Raw genomic sequence first — 18,613 nt, 5'->3', positions numbered from 1 at the left:
CCTCGTGCCCCACCCCCACGTCTCCCTCTGTGCTCCTCAATCTCTGGCTTGGCTGATTGCCCATGGTTTCTGTCCTGCGTGCCCCCCCGTGCCTGCCTTGTGTTCACGTCTTGTCTGTTCCGCCCCAGCCCCGAGGATCTCTGACATCCTGAACTCTGTGAGGAGGGGCTCAGGGACCCCAGAAGCCGAGGGCCCCTCACCAGTGGGGCCCCCGCCCTGCCCATCTCCGACTATCCCTGGCCCCCTGCCCACCCCGTGTAAGTAGCACCTTGAGTGGCCCTGGCAGCGGCTGCCCGGAGGGGCTCGGGGAGTGCGAGCCTGGCAGTGGTGCTCTGGGAAGGGCCAGCTTGCGGGGGAGGGCGGGGGCACAGGATCCCTCTGCTGGGCCCCAGGGAATTGCTTTGAAGCACATGCAGGTGCCGTTGGGTCTCAGAAAATTGAGGTTATGGTTATGAAGTGTGTATGACACAAGTGTGTAGGAAGAGCGTCTGAAAGAGCAGGTTTGTCACCGACCCCAAAACTTGTGACCCTGAGTTCCACAGCCTTCTCCTGATGGGAGGGCAATGGGCGGCAGAGGGTCTGTGCGTGTGGCAAGGGCTGGCACGCCAGGAGCTGCTGGCTTGGGTCGAGGCGGACCTGCTGGGCAGGGACAGAAAAGTGTCACTGAGATGCTCTAGCATTAGAGCTGTCCAAGTCCGGACAGCAGGGAGCAGGTGGGGATCGGGAGGCGCGGATCTGGGGGGCAGCTGGGGCCAGGCTGAAACAGAGCGGGCGGGACGGGAAGCCCAGGCTGGGCAGCCTCTCCGGCCAGGGAGGAGCCAGGCTGGGCCACCTCCCGGTCTGTCTGCCGACTGCCCACAGTATCGCTTACAGGGATGGATGACATCCCAGGGCTGCCGCCACCCCCACCTGTGGGGAGACACCAGGCTGGGGGTGGTGTGGAGATGCTCTTAGAGAAGAGGCTGCTGGGCCAAGGGCTCGGCATGGCAGGGCAGTGGCTAGGTAAGTACTTGAGGGACAGGTGGGGTCTGAGTGCCCTCATCCCCTCTGCAGGCCGAGCGTGGGGGCTGCTGCAGGTGGCCAGGGGAGAGGGGTGTGGGGAGAGTGAACCCACAAGAGCAGCGGCCCGAGGAGGGGGATGCAGCGGCCCGAGGAGGGGGATACAGCCTGTAGGCTCAAAGGGACACTGGATCCACCCTGGGTGCCCGAGAGGGCAGGGGGCAGCCCCTGGAGGGGCACTCACCCCCAGAGCGTTCTGTGGTCAGGTGAGGACTCCCAGTGGGGGTTGACTGAGGGGATCAGAGGCGAGCAGCTGAGGGGAAAGACCAGGTTCTTGATGGTGATAGGGTCGGGGTGCCTGGGCGACCGAACTCAAGGAGGGAGGCATGGGGAGGGGCCGCCGTGCAGCTGGGGCGGGTGCACAGCAGAGCCTCTGGGAGTGGTCAGAACCCCCCACACCCGCCACTTCTACAGCAGCTCATCTGATTTAAGGGGCTTGCTGCCCTTGCAGAAGTGGAGGGGTGTGCCCAAAGGAGCCTGCCTGGAAGGTCACCCCATCAGGTTAGCATGACCCCAGCCCAGGGCTGCAGCCTGCCCTCAAGGTCTGTGCAGTAGCCGGAGTGAGTCCTCTGAGGACAGGGCCCAGGGTGGGTACGAAGTGGCCAACTCGGGGCTTGGTGCCCAGGCTCACCTTTAGAGGCCACAGCACAGACCTGCCCCTCCAGAGTCTGCCCTGAGCTTGGCTGAGGAGGTGGGAGCTGCAGGAAGGAGCTGTGAGCAGGGTAGGATGGAGATTCGTGTGGCCTTCCTGGAAGGGGCTGGGCAGGGCTGGGAGAGGGGTGGATGAGACGTTCCAGGAACTCAGGGAGAGGAAGAGCCTGGGTACCACCCTGAGGGCACCTGGGCCCAGGCAGCAGGTGGCCAGCTTTGGGCCATCCTACAGGCCAATCGTGAGCCCCCTCCCTTCTCCGGAAGGCACCCACCAGCTGTGTAAATAGGGCAGCTGCCCACGGCCCGCCTCAGACCCTGTCTCCTCCCGACCCATGCTCTCTAATCGCGGATTATACGCAATCCAGCCTGATCCCTGGGCAGCTGCCCTCCCCCCTGCAGCCACCTCTGGCTCTGAGAGATGGGACTTGGGGCCAGCCTGGGGTCCCAGGAGTCCAGGCCAGGATGAGAACCTGCTCTGACCCCACCTGGATGCACTGGGCCTGCCTGGACCTGTCGCATCACGCCAAGAGAGCCACAGGCAATGCAAGGCTCCTGTTTGCATCAGGGCACCTGGAAGGCCTGACTTGCAGAGGCTCTTGGCTCAGGCAGACCCCTCCAAGCCCAGACCCTGCCCACCGCCTCCCCTTTGTCCCTGGAACTGCCAGGGCAGATTGTCCTCAGCCAGCAGGCTTCCCCACCCAGGCACCCCTTTATGTTGGGCACCCCTCCCTCCCCTCCATCAGGGATCATGCCCTTTTTCAGGGGCCCGGGTATCAGGGACACAAAAGCACCCATGTGCTATGTGGGGAGGCGGAGTGGGGGCTGGGTCAAGCTGGGCATTCCGCAGGGCAGGGTCAACTTATTCTTCCCGTCTGTGGAATGGATGGGTGGGTCTCACAACAGACCTGCTTCCCATACTTCCTCATGGTTACCACTCTTGAATGGAACTCTGACCATGCATGTCCTCTTCTGTTCACTTTATGCTTTCTCTTCCCACCAACTCCTACTTTAATTACAATTTGTTTAAAAGCACTGCATATTACTTCATTAAATGGAAGATTAGTTTCACTTACCACTAGTGTAAGGTGACTGTAGAACCAAAGCAGACTGGAAACCAAATGAGATAATGTCACTCTCTTCTCCATTCCAGCTGCGTGCTGCTGTGCCTGAGAACCGCTGTGGAGTGGGAGAGGCAGCTCTCTCTGTCCATTAGAAAGGGGGGTTAACTAAGTGACAGGAGGTGTTTGGGACATGTGGACACCAGATTTCTCTCTTGATGCAAGGAGGGCAGAGCCAGGCAATCTGGTGGGGTCTGACTTGGGGGCTGCTGGAAGGACTGGCTACAGGTAGAAGAGAGGTCAGACCTGAAGCTTGGGGCCATCTCCAGGAAAGGACAGGTGTAAGTGGGGGCATGAGGCAGGGGAGAGGCAGGTGCCAGGTAGAGGGTGGAGAGGAGGCAGGAACATAGCAGCTGGGGTGCGCACGGGCCCTCAAGTGTCATATGCTACTGTCCTGGGGCCCAGGGGCAAGGACAGGAACAGCCACAGCATGTGTTAGGACAGAGCCCTGTGCCTTCCTAGAGCTGGGCAGGTGGAATGGGGCCAGGAATGGGACTCGTGGTGGCTGCAGCAGGAACTGGAGGGGAAGGGGCTTCTGGATCCTGCAGCCCACCTTCCTAGAGGCCAGCTTTCCAGGGTCTGCCAGGTGGGTGGGCTTCTATAGCAAGACTGCCCTGAGGACCATCCATGACATGGTGTAGACGAAAGTTAGGCAAGAAAGAGAGACAGGCTGGCAGCAGAAGTGCAGCTGGGTCAGGAGCAAGGGACTTTCCAGATAGGGACAACCCACGAGTGCACATGTGCCCATGCCACACAACACAGGCACACATGACACGTGCACACTCACAGGCACTGTGCACACATGCACACACAGGTGCTCGTGCATCTATATGAGTTTCATCTATACACATTCACACACACACCGTCCTGCTCATGTGCATGTTCCCATACATGCACATGAACGTACAATCACATGTGTACACACATGCATGTGATCACATGCATGAACATGTGTGCACCCCACTCCTCAGGTGCCATCGGGCTCCTCCTGCTGTCACTGTGCAGCAGGGGACATGAGGCCCCAGCGTAGACAGGTGCAGCACAGGTGTTCCCAGGCAGCGCCACACGCACATGCATGAGCACACCTGGGCATGCCGTGCCTTCTTCGTGGACTCAGTTCACCTGCCAGGTGGGCTCCCTGGTGGGGTGAGCTCCCAGAGGCATGGTGGGAGAGATAAAGGCAACCTCATCACAGGGCATGCCTAGAATTCCCTCTGGCTGGGCACAGTGGCTCACACCTGTAATCCCAGCACTTTGGGAGGCCGAGATGGCGGATCACTTGAGGTTAGGAGTTTGAGACCAGCCTGGCAAACATGGCGAAACCTCATCTCTAGTAAAAATACACACACACACAAAAATTAGCCGGGCGTGGTGGTGTACACCTGTAGTCCCAGCTACTCGGGAGGCTGAGGCAGGAGAATCGTTTGAACCTGGGAGGCAGAGACTGCAGTGAGCCAAGATCACACCACTGCACTCCAGCCTGGGTGACAGAGTGAGACTCCATCTCAAAAAAAAAAAAAAAAAAAATTCCCTCCTCTGAGAGTTTAGACCACAGACAGGTCGCATGTATGTGGCCGTTGGAGGCAGCACTCACAGCTGAAGGGTGGAAACGTCACCACAGGGCCTGCCTTCTTGGTGAAAATGGTGTCCTGCAGGGCGGGCAGCAGTTTGAGGGCAGGTGTCCCAGGTATGGCTTGCAGCAGCCTGAGGGTCACAGAGCGCAGTGCTGGGAGTGCAGAGACTTCCCCCACAGGGAGAGTTCCCAGGAACCTGCTTCCGGTGCACTTCTGGAGATTAGGTTTTCCATGGACAAATTACTTTGAGAAACCAGTGTTACTCGTGTGTATAGGGGAGCGTGCGTGTGCGTGTGTGTTCTGTGTGTGAGTGTGCATGTATGCGCGTGCCTGTGTATATATCCTCGCAGATATGGCTAGGAACCTCACTGAGGACAGTAGTTCTGTCTGAGGAGAGTGAATGAGACGAGATTGAGGAGAACACAGGCATCTTCAAGCTACATGTGCGGTGCTTTATTTCTTTAAAATGTGTCTAAAGTGAATAGGAAAATGTTAAGATGTGAATCTGTAGAGTGTGGGTTCTATTATTCTCTCCACATCCTCCATACGTTTAAAATCTTTTACAACGAAAATAAGCTGTAGTTAAAGCAGCAACGGGGGCTGCCAGTGAGCACCCCAGAGGCCAGTGAGGACCAGCATGGCTGGGGGGCCTGTTGGAATCCAAGGGGAGTGGGCAGGAACCGCAGGCAGGCATCCGGGAGAGAAGCCTGGGCATGGGGGTGTGGGGCAACGGGGGTGTCTGCAGGGGTAGCATGTGGGCCTCAGACTGCAAGCAGGTGAAGCCAGCAGGATGCGGCTCCTATGAGAAAAGCAGGGAAGAAGAGACCATGCCTGCTCTTCCTGCTGCTGGGACAACCCGGGTCATCGCCCGGGGGAACCCTGTAGCCCGCGCCACTGCCTGGCCGCCCCCTGCTGCTTCCTCCTCCCCGGCCTCCACGTGGCCTTGCTGATGGCTCCTTCTTCCAGGCAGGTCTCTGCCTTCTCACCTGGTGCCTGCACGCGGTAGCCCCCTCACCAGAGCTGCTGGGTGAAGGAGGCACTAAGAACCCAAGGCTCGGAAGGAGGGTGGGGCTGGGAAGCTGCAGGGAAGCACAGGGCCAGGCCTGGTGGGCCCCGGGCCTGGCTCACTGGAGGGCAGGAGGGAGACTGTGGCGGACAGCTCGTGGGGCCAGGAGGTGACCTCCAAGTGGATTGTGGAAGGGTTTTTTTTTTTTTCCTCTTTCTGCATTTTCCAGACATTTTGTAATGTGGATAGAATATTTCTGTCCTTCAAAAATATTTTAGTTAAGAAAAATAAGATGGAAGCTGTTGCACTTGGAAATGAGGAAGCCACTGGTGATAGAGGGGGGCGGGCGAGAGGATCGCTTCTGCGAATAGCGGCAGAAACACGGTGTGGATGCAGCTTGTGCTCCCCCAGGCCCTCCCCTGGGCTGTGTGGAGGGGTCTGGGGGGAATGGGCCAGCGCCCAGTGGTCACCTGGCCGTGTCTCCCCACAGCCCGGAAGCAGGAGATCATTAAGACCACGGAGCAGCTCATCGAGGCTGTCAACAACGGTGACTTTGAGGCCTACGCGTGAGTCCCCGGGGCTGGGGGGGGGCTGTGCAGGACAAGGATGTGGGACCCTTGGGGGGGGCCTGCTCAGAGTCGGGGGTCCATGGGGCCCCTCCTCACTTGGATTTGGCCCCCAGGAAAATCTGTGACCCAGGGCTGACCTCATTTGAGCCTGAAGCACTGGGCAACCTGGTTGAAGGGATGGACTTCCACAGATTCTACTTCGAGAACCGTGAGTGAGGGAGCCCGGGTGGGCATGAGGGTGCGGTGCCCCCAGGAGAGTCTCTCGGCCCCTCCCAGGGACAGCATGGTGGCTGCCTATGGAAGCCCTGTCCCCTCTATGCCCAGGGTTGGCCAGCCACCCCTCCCCGACCAGATACCCAGCCCCCAGAATCCCACTCTTGGAGGGGCCCATGCTGCTCCCAGGAGAGCCGAGCCTCCCCAATAAGGGGAGCTGAGAGAGGGAAGGGGTTAGGGTGGTGGGGTGGAAGGCGGGCACCAGGGTAGCCACAGTAACCCGAGACCTCCCTCCACCTGCTGTCCACAGTGCTGGCCAAGAACAGCAAGCCGATCCACACGACCATCCTGAACCCGCACGTGCACGTCATCGGAGAGGACGCCGCCTGCATTGCTTACATCCGGCTCACGCAGTACATTGACGGGCAGGGCCGGCCCCGCACCAGCCAGTCTGAGGAGACCCGTGTGTGGCACCGCCGCGACGGCAAGTGGCAGAACGTGCACTTCCACTGCTCGGGCGCGCCTGTGGCCCCGCTGCAGTGAAGGTGAGTACTCTGTGCTAAGTGACAGCCGGGGCAGAGGGGTGGCGGTGGTGTGAGTGTCTGCAGGCCGGGGAGGCAATGGGGAGCAGTGGGGCCTATGGCAGAGCCCATGCCTGGGAAGTCCATCAGCTTTCTTGGTGAGGCCACAGGAATGTCGTCGAATTAGGGACCACAGCAGGCTGGGTGTGGCGGGCCTCCCTAGACGACTGGGGAGCTGATGAGGGCCTGAGCAGTCCACACTGGCCAGAGCTGGGTGGGTTGCAGGTGGATGGGCCCCAGGCAACACAATCCTGGGCACCATGCCCTGTTTGTGAGGACTGTTAGAACCCCAGATGGGAGTTCTCCAGGTGACGGGTGCAGCGGGCCCAGAGCCCAGAGCCCAGTTTTACAGGGATACTAGTAATTGGGTTGGGCACCTTGAACCCCTCTCCCGAGTGGGCCCTTTTCCGGACTTTAACCCTCTCTGCAGTGCCGCGTGGCAGACAGCAGAGCCTGGGGGTGGACGGGAGAGGGGGCTGCTGAGGAGCTGACCCACCCGCCCCATTTCAGAGCTGCGCCCTGGTTTCGCCGGACAGAGTTGGTGTTTGGAGCCCGACTGCCCTCGGGCACACGGCCTGCCTGTCGCATGTTTGTGTCTGCCTCGTTCCCTCCCCTGGTGCCTGTGTCTGCAGAAAAACAAGACCACATGTGATTTGTTTAAAAACAAAACAAAACAAAAAAACAAGATGACGACGACAACCACAAAAAAATTGACATCAGATGAAATGAAAAAAAAACAAAAACAAAAACTAAAGGAAGGAAAAAGCTGTAAAAATCACTGGCATTCGTGGGGCCGCTCCCCACCCAAGCTCCACGTGTGTCCGTCTGTGCTCCTGGCCTCTGGGGGACCAGCTGGGACATGAACTTGTCTGCCAGGCCCCTGTCGCGTGCTGAACGGTGTTAGTTTGTAGGTAACGCACACACCCCACACCTAAGGTGTCTGCATCCTCCCGCCAACGCATGGGCTCCACATGGTGTGCTCGCTGGCTGTCGTGACTGTCAGCTGTCTCTTGGGAGGGGCTGTGGGGGCCCGCTGGGCTGCCTCCTTTCCCGCTAGTTGTGCCTGAGAGTTGCTGTTGTTCCTGCTTTCCCTTCCCTTCCTTTCATCCCCTGAAGGGCTAGGTGTGGGTTTTCCGTGCCCGGTATCCCCACACACCCAGCACGGACAACCCTTCGGCAGAGCCCAGGCCGGCCCCTCACCCCCTGGAGTATTGAGACCGGAGTCCCGTCCCCAAGGCCATCAGAGATGCCCCCACACACCCAGGACTCCAGCTCTGGTCCTTCTGGGGGAATAAAGTGCAAAGAGGGGCACAGCTTAGCTTCGGGCCTCTCGCCGAGCAAGAGACAGCACTGCTGGCTACAGCTCCAACACAGCCAGCTGTGGCAAGAGGACTCTGCCTGGGCTGGCCTCCCTCCTGTGTGAGGTGTCTGTCTCTTCTCTGCCAGCCAGCAGCAGATGCACTGGCAGCTCCCGACCCTGTTTCTGCCCCTTGGCCCTCCCCCAGCCTGTTCGGCTTCTCCGCGCCCCGCAAGGGGGAACAGACTTTTGACAAAGGACTGCGGGCCTTACTCAAGTCCCTGAGCCCCCAACTGAAGCTAGGAGGGGAGGCCAGGCTTTGTGTCTGGGCATATTTGTCTGCTGATGGAGTCTGGGAAAGCCTGGGGCTTGGGGTTTGGTCGGGTGGTACAGCAAGTGGCAGAGCGGGGTCAGAGGTGGTGGCTGCCCAGCTTCTGGGCTGAGATGAGGGTCTGTGCAGCGGTTTGCTGAAGTGGGAGTGCCTTTGGAATCTGGGCTGGGAGCAGAAGGGAGCAAAAGCTACAGTGCGAGCCAGCCTAGGGCACGTGGGAGGCGTGAGGGCAGTGCTGCCTGTGCAGTGTCAGGTGTGCAAACACCTTGGTGGGCTGCAGTGCGTGTGAGAGCACCTTCTAGGTGGGCCAGGGATGCAGCTATGGAGATAAGGCGGGCTGGGGACAGAAACAGGTGGGCACAGGGCCCAGGACACCAGCGGATGGAGGGCAGGGTCCATCCCTGTGCTTCTCAGTGTCAGCTGCCTGGGTTTGAGGTGGTGGGTCCCCAGCCCCTTGTGATGGTGTGTACCATGGGGGAGCTCGGGGACAGGGCAAGCCCAAGCACGGTGGGGCTGCAGGGTGGGTCTGAAGCCAGGTTGGGTGGGAGTGGTCAGAAGCCCTGACTGCAGAGGGTCAGGGGCTCCTGCCCCAGTGCCTGCCCACCTTCAATTCACATCGTTTTCAACAAGGATTTTCTTTATCTTCCCCTACAAATCAAGCCAAGGGAGGGGCACAGAATGGGGAACAGGACACAGGATCCTAAACTCCAAGGGGACTGTCCACCGATGAACACTCAGAGTGGACACCATCTTCCGTCCACGCTGTGCCCAGGACAGCTGTCCCCATCCATGAACACAGGGTAAACATCTGCCGGGCTCCGCACCAGTGGCTCCCTGGGCCATGGGACAGCAGCAGGGCTCACCACGGACAGCGCGTGGCCCAGCGGCCGGCCACCCTGGCGTCCTGGGGCCTCCTTCCCTCCTCTCCCTCTCACCTTGTCACCTCCACGGAGCTGCCTGTCTGGGATTATTTGGGGATTTTTTTTCTGGGGGATAATTCTTTTGCATGACCCCTAAAGAGCAAGCCACACCGCTCTGCTAGCTAGGTGTCCACGGTGTGGTGGCGGCGGCCGCTGGCCAGCGCTGCCAGGGGTCGGCTGCCCACGGTGCTGGCTGGCCTCCCCTCCTCTCTCTTTTTGCTGAGTTTCATTGTCTTTTCTTTCTGAGCCTTGTAAGTGTACAAAAATTATTCTTATTTTGTTCTGTCTCGGGAAACTGCAAATAAAAGAAAAACAGGACAAACTGCTTCAAGTGCAGCTGGGTGCTTTAGCTGGAATCCTGCCGACCTCCTGCGCCAAAATACAGACTCAAGCCCGGTCCCTGGCCAAGACCCTACTTGGGCCCCTCCTCCAACAGAAGGTAGTGCTATGGAGCCCTGAGCTGGCCCTGACATTCCTGAGCTGCTCTAGGGTGAACAGCTCACCCCAGGTAGGGCACTAGTCATAGATCATAGCTCCACCAGCCGTCCCCACCTCTTCCTCTGGTCCTCTGAAGTCTTCTGGGCCCAGGGCTGTCCACCCTGGATGCTGGAACTGAAACTGGATCCCAGCCCCCAACGCTCCTAAACTCTCCATTCACCCCATGGCTGCTAAAGGTGTGGCCGGGGCAGCCTCTGGGCAGGAAGGAGCCCCAGGACCAAGACCTCTGGCTGTCTGCTGTCTCCTTTCGCCCCTGCTGCATGTACTGGCTGTTCTGGATGCTAAGGACACACAGTGACCACAGAGCCAGGCTCCACCCCAGTGGATTATGCAGACAGACGGCACACAGGCCTGTGTGGATATCAGCCTCCGACACCAGAAGTAGGCAAGGTGCAAGGTGATACAGTAGACAGCTATCATGGGGGCCAGGAGGCTCCAGCAGAGGCCGTACAACCAGAATCCAGGACAGAGAGCTGGAATGGAGACAGGGAAGCCAGACGCCAGGCCAGATTGACCAGGTGCTATAGGCCTGTGGGCCAGGCCAGGCTTGGGGACTTCGTCCTGGGTGTGAAGGAGACAGGCACCCCTCAGTCCTTCCCTCTGCATCTCCAGCCCAAGCTAAAAGCAAACCCTTAGGTTGGAGTAAGGAGTAACCCCCTGCCAAGTTTCTCCTGTCCTCAGGCTCCACCCACCACCCATGCTGCCTGGCCCCATAGGGCACCCGCTCAGGCCCAGCCCGGGAAAGCAACTGCAACTGCCTGTGCTATGCTGGCCCTTCTCAGCCTCAATGCCCTCCTCCCTCCCTGATGCACCCTCATGGCCCCCGCTGGGCCCCCTGATGCACTCTCATATCTCCATGGCAACCTGCTGAGAGTGTGGCCTTGCCCTTGGCTCCCCTCCACACCTGTGTCCCAGGCAGTGCCATGGTACTTTCCTGAAACAGAAGGATGGGCTTCAAAACAGTCCCAGACACTACACACGCCTGCATTTTGGGTCCAAGTAACTTCCGACAAGACGAGTGCCCCTACACACTCTCGGTCCTATCCACTATGGGCAGGGAGCCTGAAGGATCCCCCAGAACTGGCTAAAGCCCTCAGTCTCCTCCTCCACCCTGAGCATCTGGTTAAACACCTTCATGTGGCAGAGCGGCCCTGGATGTCAGCTTCTTGCTCCCCATGGTCTGCACCTGGACAGGTGCTCTCAGGTGTGTGGGTGGCCAGGTGGCAGGTCCCAAAAGCCAGTTGCAAAGAATCTAGGCCAGTGCCCATGAGTGCTGCAGTGTCTGTCCCCAACATGGTAGCTAGGGCTCCACTCACCTATCAGCTGTAATCGGAGGAGGATTTCCAGGCCAGGCCTCCCCCAGGAAGGCTGCAGGCACTGCGGATCGTGCGCCCTCACATGCATTATTCCTGAGGCCTTTCTGCAGATGCCATCAGGGCAGCAACTCTGATGAGGTTTTAGGGCACAGCACACAGGACTAAGCCACCCTGTACTGGGCCAAGCGCTACAGGCAAAAGGGACACCACTGATGAGCATTTCATTCATCATTTTTATTTTTACATTTTTTTGAGACGAAGCATCACCCTGTCGCCCAGGCTGGAATGCAGTGGTACGATCTTGGCTCACTGCAACCTCTCCCTCCTGGGTTCAAGTGATTCTCCTGCCTCAGCCTCCCGAGTAGCTGAGATTATAGGTGCCTGCCACCATGCCTGGCTAATTTTTGTATTTTAGTAGACATGGGGTTTCACCATGTTGGTCAGGCTGTTCTCAAACTCCTGACTTCAAATGATCTGCCCACCTCGGCCTCCCAAAGTGCTGGGATTACAGGCGTGAGCCACCATACCCAGCCCATTCATCACTTTTAAATAGCACCCTCTGAACAAAGCTCCCTGGGCCTCGTGACCCCAAGGGTTACTCCATCCCACCCCACCCAGGTCTGGCAGGTCCTCAGAACAGGAAAAGCTGAGCACTGCTCAAGGCTGCTTGCTGGGCCAGAGGTCTCTGCCTTCCAGGCTCACAAGTACAGGCTGAAAGCAGCCTTGGGCCCATCTCCCTGGGAGGCTGCAGAGGCTTCAGAGGCTCCCTGAACTCAAAACCTGATGCAGGACTTGACTTTGACTTACCCCTGGTTCACCTCCCAACCTGCAGGGGTCAGCTTTGGCTCTTCCAGGAAGCAGGAAGCTTCCAGGCACCCTGTGGAGCCCCCTCTGCTCCTGAAAAGTTGCCACCTGTGCTTGGTGGGATGCCAGGTGGTCTCAGATTGACCCTGGGGTCAGCTCAGCAGTGAGGGACAGGAAGCCTACAGCAGGATCAGGATGTAGCCATGAGGCAGCTTTCCCAGGGCGGGTCTCCTGGTTGCAGCTAAGACCAGGCAACAGGATTCAGCAATGACAGGGCTGCTTCTACTCCAGGGCTCCCTCATCTGGTTAACAGCAAAAAAGAAAATACAGTTCCTGCTAGCAACGTCTAGAGAAAGGAGGTGAAGGAGTCAGGCCTGCACCTATCACTCCTGGACAGGGGCCAGCCAGGATAACTTGGATCCTTGCATGCAGCAGGCACGCAGGCATACAGTACGAGGCCGCTCTCTCCCCGGGGCTGGTGAGGAAAGGGTTCCCTTGAAGCACAAAGAAAGCACAGGACTATTGTGGAATTTCAAGACAACTTTATCCAGACAGGCACCTCTCAAACAGAACACAGGGAAGTTAGGCAGCAGTTCCTAAAATATAGTCTTGCCAAGTGATTTACAACAGAACACAAAAGGAGCAGGGGATCTGTGGGCGGGGCCGGGCTGGGCCCTCTATCTCACATGGCCTGAGTCAAGCCAGCCTGCCCTGCTTGGCAGGGGCTGACCTGCAAGTGGAGATCTCACTTCCTCTTACCCCAAATTCACACCTCCATTTTCCCCGCCCCCATCTCTCCCCAGGGTCCTCAAGTGGGGAGGGAGAGGTAGCATCCCTCAGATCCAGGCCCACTCCACTCCGTCTCTGGCACCAGTGGGCAGGCTGGGTCTGGGCCTCAAAGGGCCCTCGGCTTAGGGTGTCTATGGCAGTAGGAAAATGGCATGGACAGGCTCTTCAGGGGTAGGCCAAAGTCCTCTGGCCAGCAGTACCCAGAGAAAATGGGCAGCAGCAGGTAAACCATCCAGGAGGTGGGGTCCTCTGAATCCATGGCAGACACCACCCTCCTGCCCAGTCCCTGCCCACACTGGGAGTCGGGACCACTGAGACGCTGGTCAAGACAGTGGGTGCTCTCAGCAGTGTGGCAAGCTCAGAGCAGGGCTCCCAAGGACCATACCACACTGGTTCAAAATTCTTAGATGACACCATCCCAGCAGGAGCTTTCATGGGGGCTGGATCCCAGGGGTGCATCCTGAGCACAGGTGGGCAGCCTGGAACATAACACTAGGACCCAAGGGATCCAGAACATCCTGGGCCCATCTCCTGGGCTGCTCCAGTCTGTTTCCATGACTTGGGCCGTGAGTGGGCCTCCTGCCAGGTGGCAGGGCACAGCTTAGACCAACCCCTTGGCCTCCATCCCCCATGCAGCTGCCTCTGACCAAGAAGGAACTAGCAAGTCTATGCTGGCCAGACCACAGGTGGGGTGCTGGGAGTCCTCAGGTTGGCTGGCACCCACTCCTGGTGCCCATGGGAGAGACCCACTTGTTCAGATGCATAGGCCTCAGGCGGTTCAAGGCAGTCTTGCAGCCAGAGAGGCAAATAAAAACCAGTTTTGAGAGACCACAGCACCTGCTGCTTTGATCGTGATGTTCAAGGCAAGTTGCAAGTCAAGGCAAGTGTCCCAGAGGCTCTGGGCAGCTGAGTGCACCTGTGTTTGATCTTCCCCGGACGACGGACACTCCCGGCTGACCATCCAAACACCAGGAGAACATTCCCCTTTCTGGGCTCAGTTCCTAGTCTACTTGCTGGTACGACCTCAACCCACACACTCCCCGCTCACAATGCAGCTCCTTCTAAACCCTCCCACAAGCTACCTTTGTGGGACTTGGAAGCTGCTTAAGATGGGCCCTGCCCTCCGTGGGAAGCCAATCTTAGCAGAAAGGTAAGCTAAACAACAGTCTCAGAATCTGAGACCCACTGACTGTTCCCCCAGCCCCAGGCCTTGGGCCTGAAGTGGGGGCCTGCCTGTGGCCACTGTGGTGGGTTCACTCCCACCCCCAACAGTGGCCCCAGGAGAGGCTTTCCCAAGAGTCTTCAAACTCCACCCACCCCAGCCCTAGCATCACGGACTCCCCACCCCCCCACTGGAGTGTTAATATCATTAATGTACAAATAAAATCCAAAGATATACCAAAGATCGAGAAACAGCTGGCTCTGACCTCCCTCCCAGAGAGCCTTCCCAGGGTTAGCTGAAAAAGAGCCCTTTGGCATCTACAGAAGCCAGTTGGAGTTTATGGTTTCATTTGCCCAAAAATACACCTTTGGGGACCTCAAATTCTTTCCAAGAATCACTACCACACATATGAATTTGAACATTCGCCACCCTTCCACCATCCTTTTCTCCCAGGAACTTCAAAATAAAAATGGCCAGTGTGCCGTCACTCTGGCTCCTCGTCTATGGCTGTCTCTTCTTTTCCAGGGGCTGCAGTTCTGATGTGAATGATGGTGCTGTTCCAGCGCTGGGCCTCCGGCAGGCTGCATCACATGATGGCACAGCATGAGTTTTGTTTCCGGGCCTTGGAAAAAAAACAAAGAGAAACTGAGAAGGAGGACTGAGGAAGTCAGGAAAGCCCCAGTCCTGGCAGTGGTAGAGGGAGCTCCACAGGACACAGCCAGCCAGATGAACTAGCACTGGAATGGGGTGGGGGAGGCCTCGAGGGAAGCTGTCCACAAGCGATTCCCATCACCAAGCACAAGGCAGGCCCGTTTCCAAAACTAGTCTGGGATCCTTTTTTCCCTTCTTTTCTCACACCCCATTAATGCTATCAAAAAGTGAGTAAAATTCCTACAGTTAGGCCGGGTGCAAGCAAAGGACCAATAATACAAATGGGATTGGCAGAATATCTTAACTTTGCCCTACTCTTGTCTTCAAACAATGCCTATCTGACCACCACGGTGGTGTTTCTTCCTAGAAGATGGTCCTGAGAACAACAGATGTGGTTCCCACTTGGGATGTGGTTTGTGGGGACCACTGTTGCCACCTTCTCTCTTGCTTTCTGGTCACAGACTATCTTCCTAATCCCACCTAGCCATCTCCCTCCAATGTGCACATGAAAACAAATGCGTGTGGACAGACCAAGTAAATTTGTCCCTATGACTATCCAACCATGGGCCATCTCCACACAGGAAGACATGAGCACTGACCTGAGAGAAAGCGGCAGTCAGCAGCACCCATACTTGTCAATGAAATATTTCTGTCAAAGGGAAATTAACTAAAAGCTTAAGAACCTCTTCAGGAAGGCTGAACTGCTTGAATCCTGAAGACTTATGTCTAACTACTCAGCAGAAAGAGGAGTAAGATTCAATAGTATATCTCTGGTGATCAGAACTTGAACCAGCCTTCCTGGACTGGGGGCAGGAGTTCAGAAATAAGCCAGAGCAGCAGAGGGCAGATCAGAGGCAGGGGTGGAACAAGGCCTCGGCCTGCATTGACTCCATCGGCGCCCAAATGAACTGCCTCCAACCACCTGAGTCTGAGGCGCTCGCCTTAGGCTCTCGTTGCACAAGGAATGAAATCCCCATCCACCATGATTCAATAGTCTGAGAAAGAACTGTTCATAGTAGAGAGTGCCAGAAGCAGCAAGCTGCAACTGCTCTCTGGAGAGAACACCCAGGAGGCAGCAGGTGCTGGGTACTCACAGTTTTATAGAAGGCTTTAGACTGCGTTCCCAGCACCTCGGATTTGGACACCAAGTCATCTAGCTTCTCACCTCGCTCTAACAGAGACTCCATGGTGTTGTGCTAGACAAAAGAGAGAAGAGAACCCAGCTCTGTTCAGTATGTGCCCTGACATGAGCCCCTCGTATTTCAGTCATGAGGGAAAGCGCCTAACCTGGGTTCCACTCCCACACACACAAACTTCACCTCTAGGTGTCAAGACTCGGTCCAAGAATAGTTACTGTCCAAGTGGATGGAACAGAACCTGGTGACATTCCCGTGAAATCTAGAAGATCTAACTGGGATGTAGCAGACTTCCCAAAAAGCTGTCCCTAGCACAGGCTTGTGTGTGCGTGCGCACGTGTGTGTGTGCATGGGGCTTTGGAAAAAGAGTAGCTGGCACTATATGATTGTACTGGGTTGGAGAGTGACCCGCACTACCTCCCCATCCCAACTGTGCCCCAGAAATTAACATCCCCAGAATCTCTGAATGTGACCTTATTTAGAAATAGGGTCTTGGCGGATGTAACTAGTTAGGAAGAGGTAATACTGGATTAGGGTTGCATCTAATTCCATGACTGATGTCCTGGTAAGAAACGGAAACACACACAGAGAAGGTCACGTGACGGCAGAGGCAGAGTCTGGAGTGATGCACCTCTAATCCAAGGAAGGCCAAGGACGGCCAGTAGCCACCAGAGGCTGGAGAGAGGCCTGTGACAGACTCTCCCTCAGAGCCCCAAAAGACACCAGCCAGGCCCACAGGGCTACTTGTTAATAGCAAATATCTGAGGGTATCTGTTGACAGCAGCCACAGAAAACAAAGGTGGTGGGAAATGGCTACTGAGCACTTCGTGTGAGGTGAGTCCAAACTGAGCAGCGCTCTGAGTGCAGACACACCACACTTCAGATGCAAACTCACGCGTGCCTCATTAATAAGTTTTATACTGAAAAAAATAGTAAATTTTATACTGATTACATGTTGGAAAAATTGTATTTGGATATATTGGGTTAAGTAAAATATATAATTAAATTAAATTCTACTTATTTTCCTTTTATCATTTCAAAATATGGCTCCTAGAAAATTCTAAGTTACATACATGCCTCAAATGTATACCGGACAACACTATGACAGAACATGTCTTGCCTTCTAAACGGGCTATGTCCTAAATGTCATCACTACAAACTCTGACTTAGGAAATGAAAACGCTGACCCCATGGGAAGGGGTCTAGAGATGGAGGCCTCACAAGAGCCAGCAGCTCTGTCACCAGGGCCCTCAGGAAGCAGCAGCTCACTTCTCTCCCCAGATGGCCACTGCTGCAGTAGCTGGATGCACACATGAAGCGCCACAGAACGAGGAGCCAGCAAGAATGTCCTTCATCCCTACACACAGCTGAGCAACTCAAATTTTTAACACAAAAAGTTAACTGATTCAGATATGCACACCAATCATCTAGATTTACAACTGCAGCTAGATAAAGCTGTGCGAATAGGACTCATCCACACACCACCGTGGGGAGAGGAGAAACAGCAGGTGTCCCAGGTGTCATGGTACTCAGACTAGGACTTGAGCAACAGAAGAGACGGCTTGAGGAGAAAACGGAGAAATGCCACCCAGGTGGTAAAAAAGCTCACGAGGTTTCAAAAGACACAGATACCATGAGACTTTCACGTCTATTATTCATTCCAAAGCCACGTTATTTGGAGTGTGGTCAGCAGACATGTGTTTGAAGCCCCTGGGATGCTTTCTATACAATGCAGATTCCCAGGCTCCACCCCAGGCCAACAACCCCAACCCCAGGAGACGCTGATGTACACACTAAAGCCATGCCTGTATAAATGGTAAAGCTTTGTATTTGGGCTTCAATCCACTCCAGGTATCTATCAACTGCTGAGCACGGTATAAACTAGGCACTGCGTCATGAGTAGGATGGAAAGATGTCCCAGGGCTCATACGCTGGTCAGGGAGACATGTAAACAAGCAGTAACAAAACTGACATCTGACCAGAAAGGCCCAACCTTCAGTTGTCTGTGTGTGAGCTGGGCAGGAAAGGGTATAAGAGAGAACAGGGTGCAGTCAGGAGACTGTGAGTTAGGGAGTTTGCACTTTATCCTGGGGTGGATCTGAGAGCTGCTGTGCAGATCAATGACTACTGTCTGGTGGACAGACTGGAGGTGAGCAGGAAGCAAGGGGACCTCTTAGAGGCAAAGGCCGTAAGAGCCAACCCTGAGAAAAGCAGATGGCTGCTTACATTCCACTTGTATGCAAAAACTAAAAAAAAAAAAAAAAAAAAACGGAGTTGAAGCAGCAGTTACAAATCAAGAGATTTCAGCTCAAAATGCAGGGTTCCAGCTCTTTTCAAATGGGCCTATGTGACAACCCTGGGCCTGTATTCCAGAAACTGCCCTGTGGTCAGTGTACTGTGGTTCAATCTGTTCACCTTCAATGCAAACCCTGCAAGGGGAGGCACCTGTGGGGTGTGGTGGAGGCACCTGACACCCTAACAAAGCCACCAGGGTGGGAATCCAGGTCTTCAGAGGCCAAACCCTAGGAACCCAGTAAATGCCCAGACAGGCAGTAGCCATGGGGAAGGGAGACTTGAGGGTTCCAATGGTTCCCAGCTTGGTTCCCTAGAAACAATGGGTGCCATTAACCAAGACAAGGGTATAGGAGAGAGTCTGATGCCTGCGGTGAGGGAAGGGGTGGGCAATCCCACTTCCTGGAGAGTGCTGTAGTTACTATTCTATTAAAACGAGGATGGATCTGTGCATGCCTGGCCAGTGGCAAATCACACCCCCACCTCAGTTCTTGGGCTTGCTCTCCAGCTTCCTGCTTACCAGAATGATTTTGGTCTCGTCTAGTTCGGCCTGCACTTTAGTCATGGGATCAGCTTCTCGTGGGTTCTAGGAAAGAGTGAAAAATAATAAAGTCAGGACTGAAGTGGCTACCTGGAAACAAAGCCC

General features: G+C 56.2%; 2 protein-coding genes across 2 annotated transcripts in view; one reads left to right on the top strand and one right to left on the bottom strand.

Annotated features, from left to right (window-relative positions):
- Positions 1-7,429, top strand: part of CAMK2B (calcium/calmodulin-dependent protein kinase II beta) — a 105,073-nt gene extending 97,644 nt beyond the window's left edge. The window contains exons 20-24 of the mRNA XM_011946767.1: positions 129-257; positions 5,899-5,974; positions 6,091-6,185; positions 6,501-6,735; positions 7,282-7,429. Coding sequence (XP_011802157.1) covers positions 129-257; positions 5,899-5,974; positions 6,091-6,185; positions 6,501-6,733 — 533 coding nt within the window. The 3' untranslated portion in view covers positions 6,734-6,735; positions 7,282-7,429. The remainder of the gene's footprint in view (positions 1-128; positions 258-5,898; positions 5,975-6,090; positions 6,186-6,500; positions 6,736-7,281) is intronic.
- A 5,036-nt stretch (positions 7,430-12,465) lies between these two features.
- YKT6 (YKT6 v-SNARE homolog (S. cerevisiae)) overlaps positions 12,466-18,613 on the bottom strand; it is a 20,725-nt gene continuing 14,577 nt past the window's right edge. Inside the window, 3 exon segments of the mRNA XM_011946765.1 lie at positions 12,466-14,510; positions 15,634-15,735; positions 18,488-18,553. Of these exon segments, the coding sequence (XP_011802155.1) occupies positions 14,475-14,510; positions 15,634-15,735; positions 18,488-18,553 (204 nt within the window). The 3' untranslated portion in view covers positions 12,466-14,474.

Source organism: Colobus angolensis, unplaced genomic scaffold, assembly GCF_000951035.1.
Source record: "Colobus angolensis palliatus isolate OR3802 unplaced genomic scaffold, Cang.pa_1.0 Scaffold253, whole genome shotgun sequence".
Taxonomy (NCBI): Eukaryota; Metazoa; Chordata; class Mammalia; order Primates; family Cercopithecidae; genus Colobus; species Colobus angolensis.
Note: the sequence above shows the minus strand (reverse complement) of the source record. Positions and strands in the feature narration are given on the sequence as shown.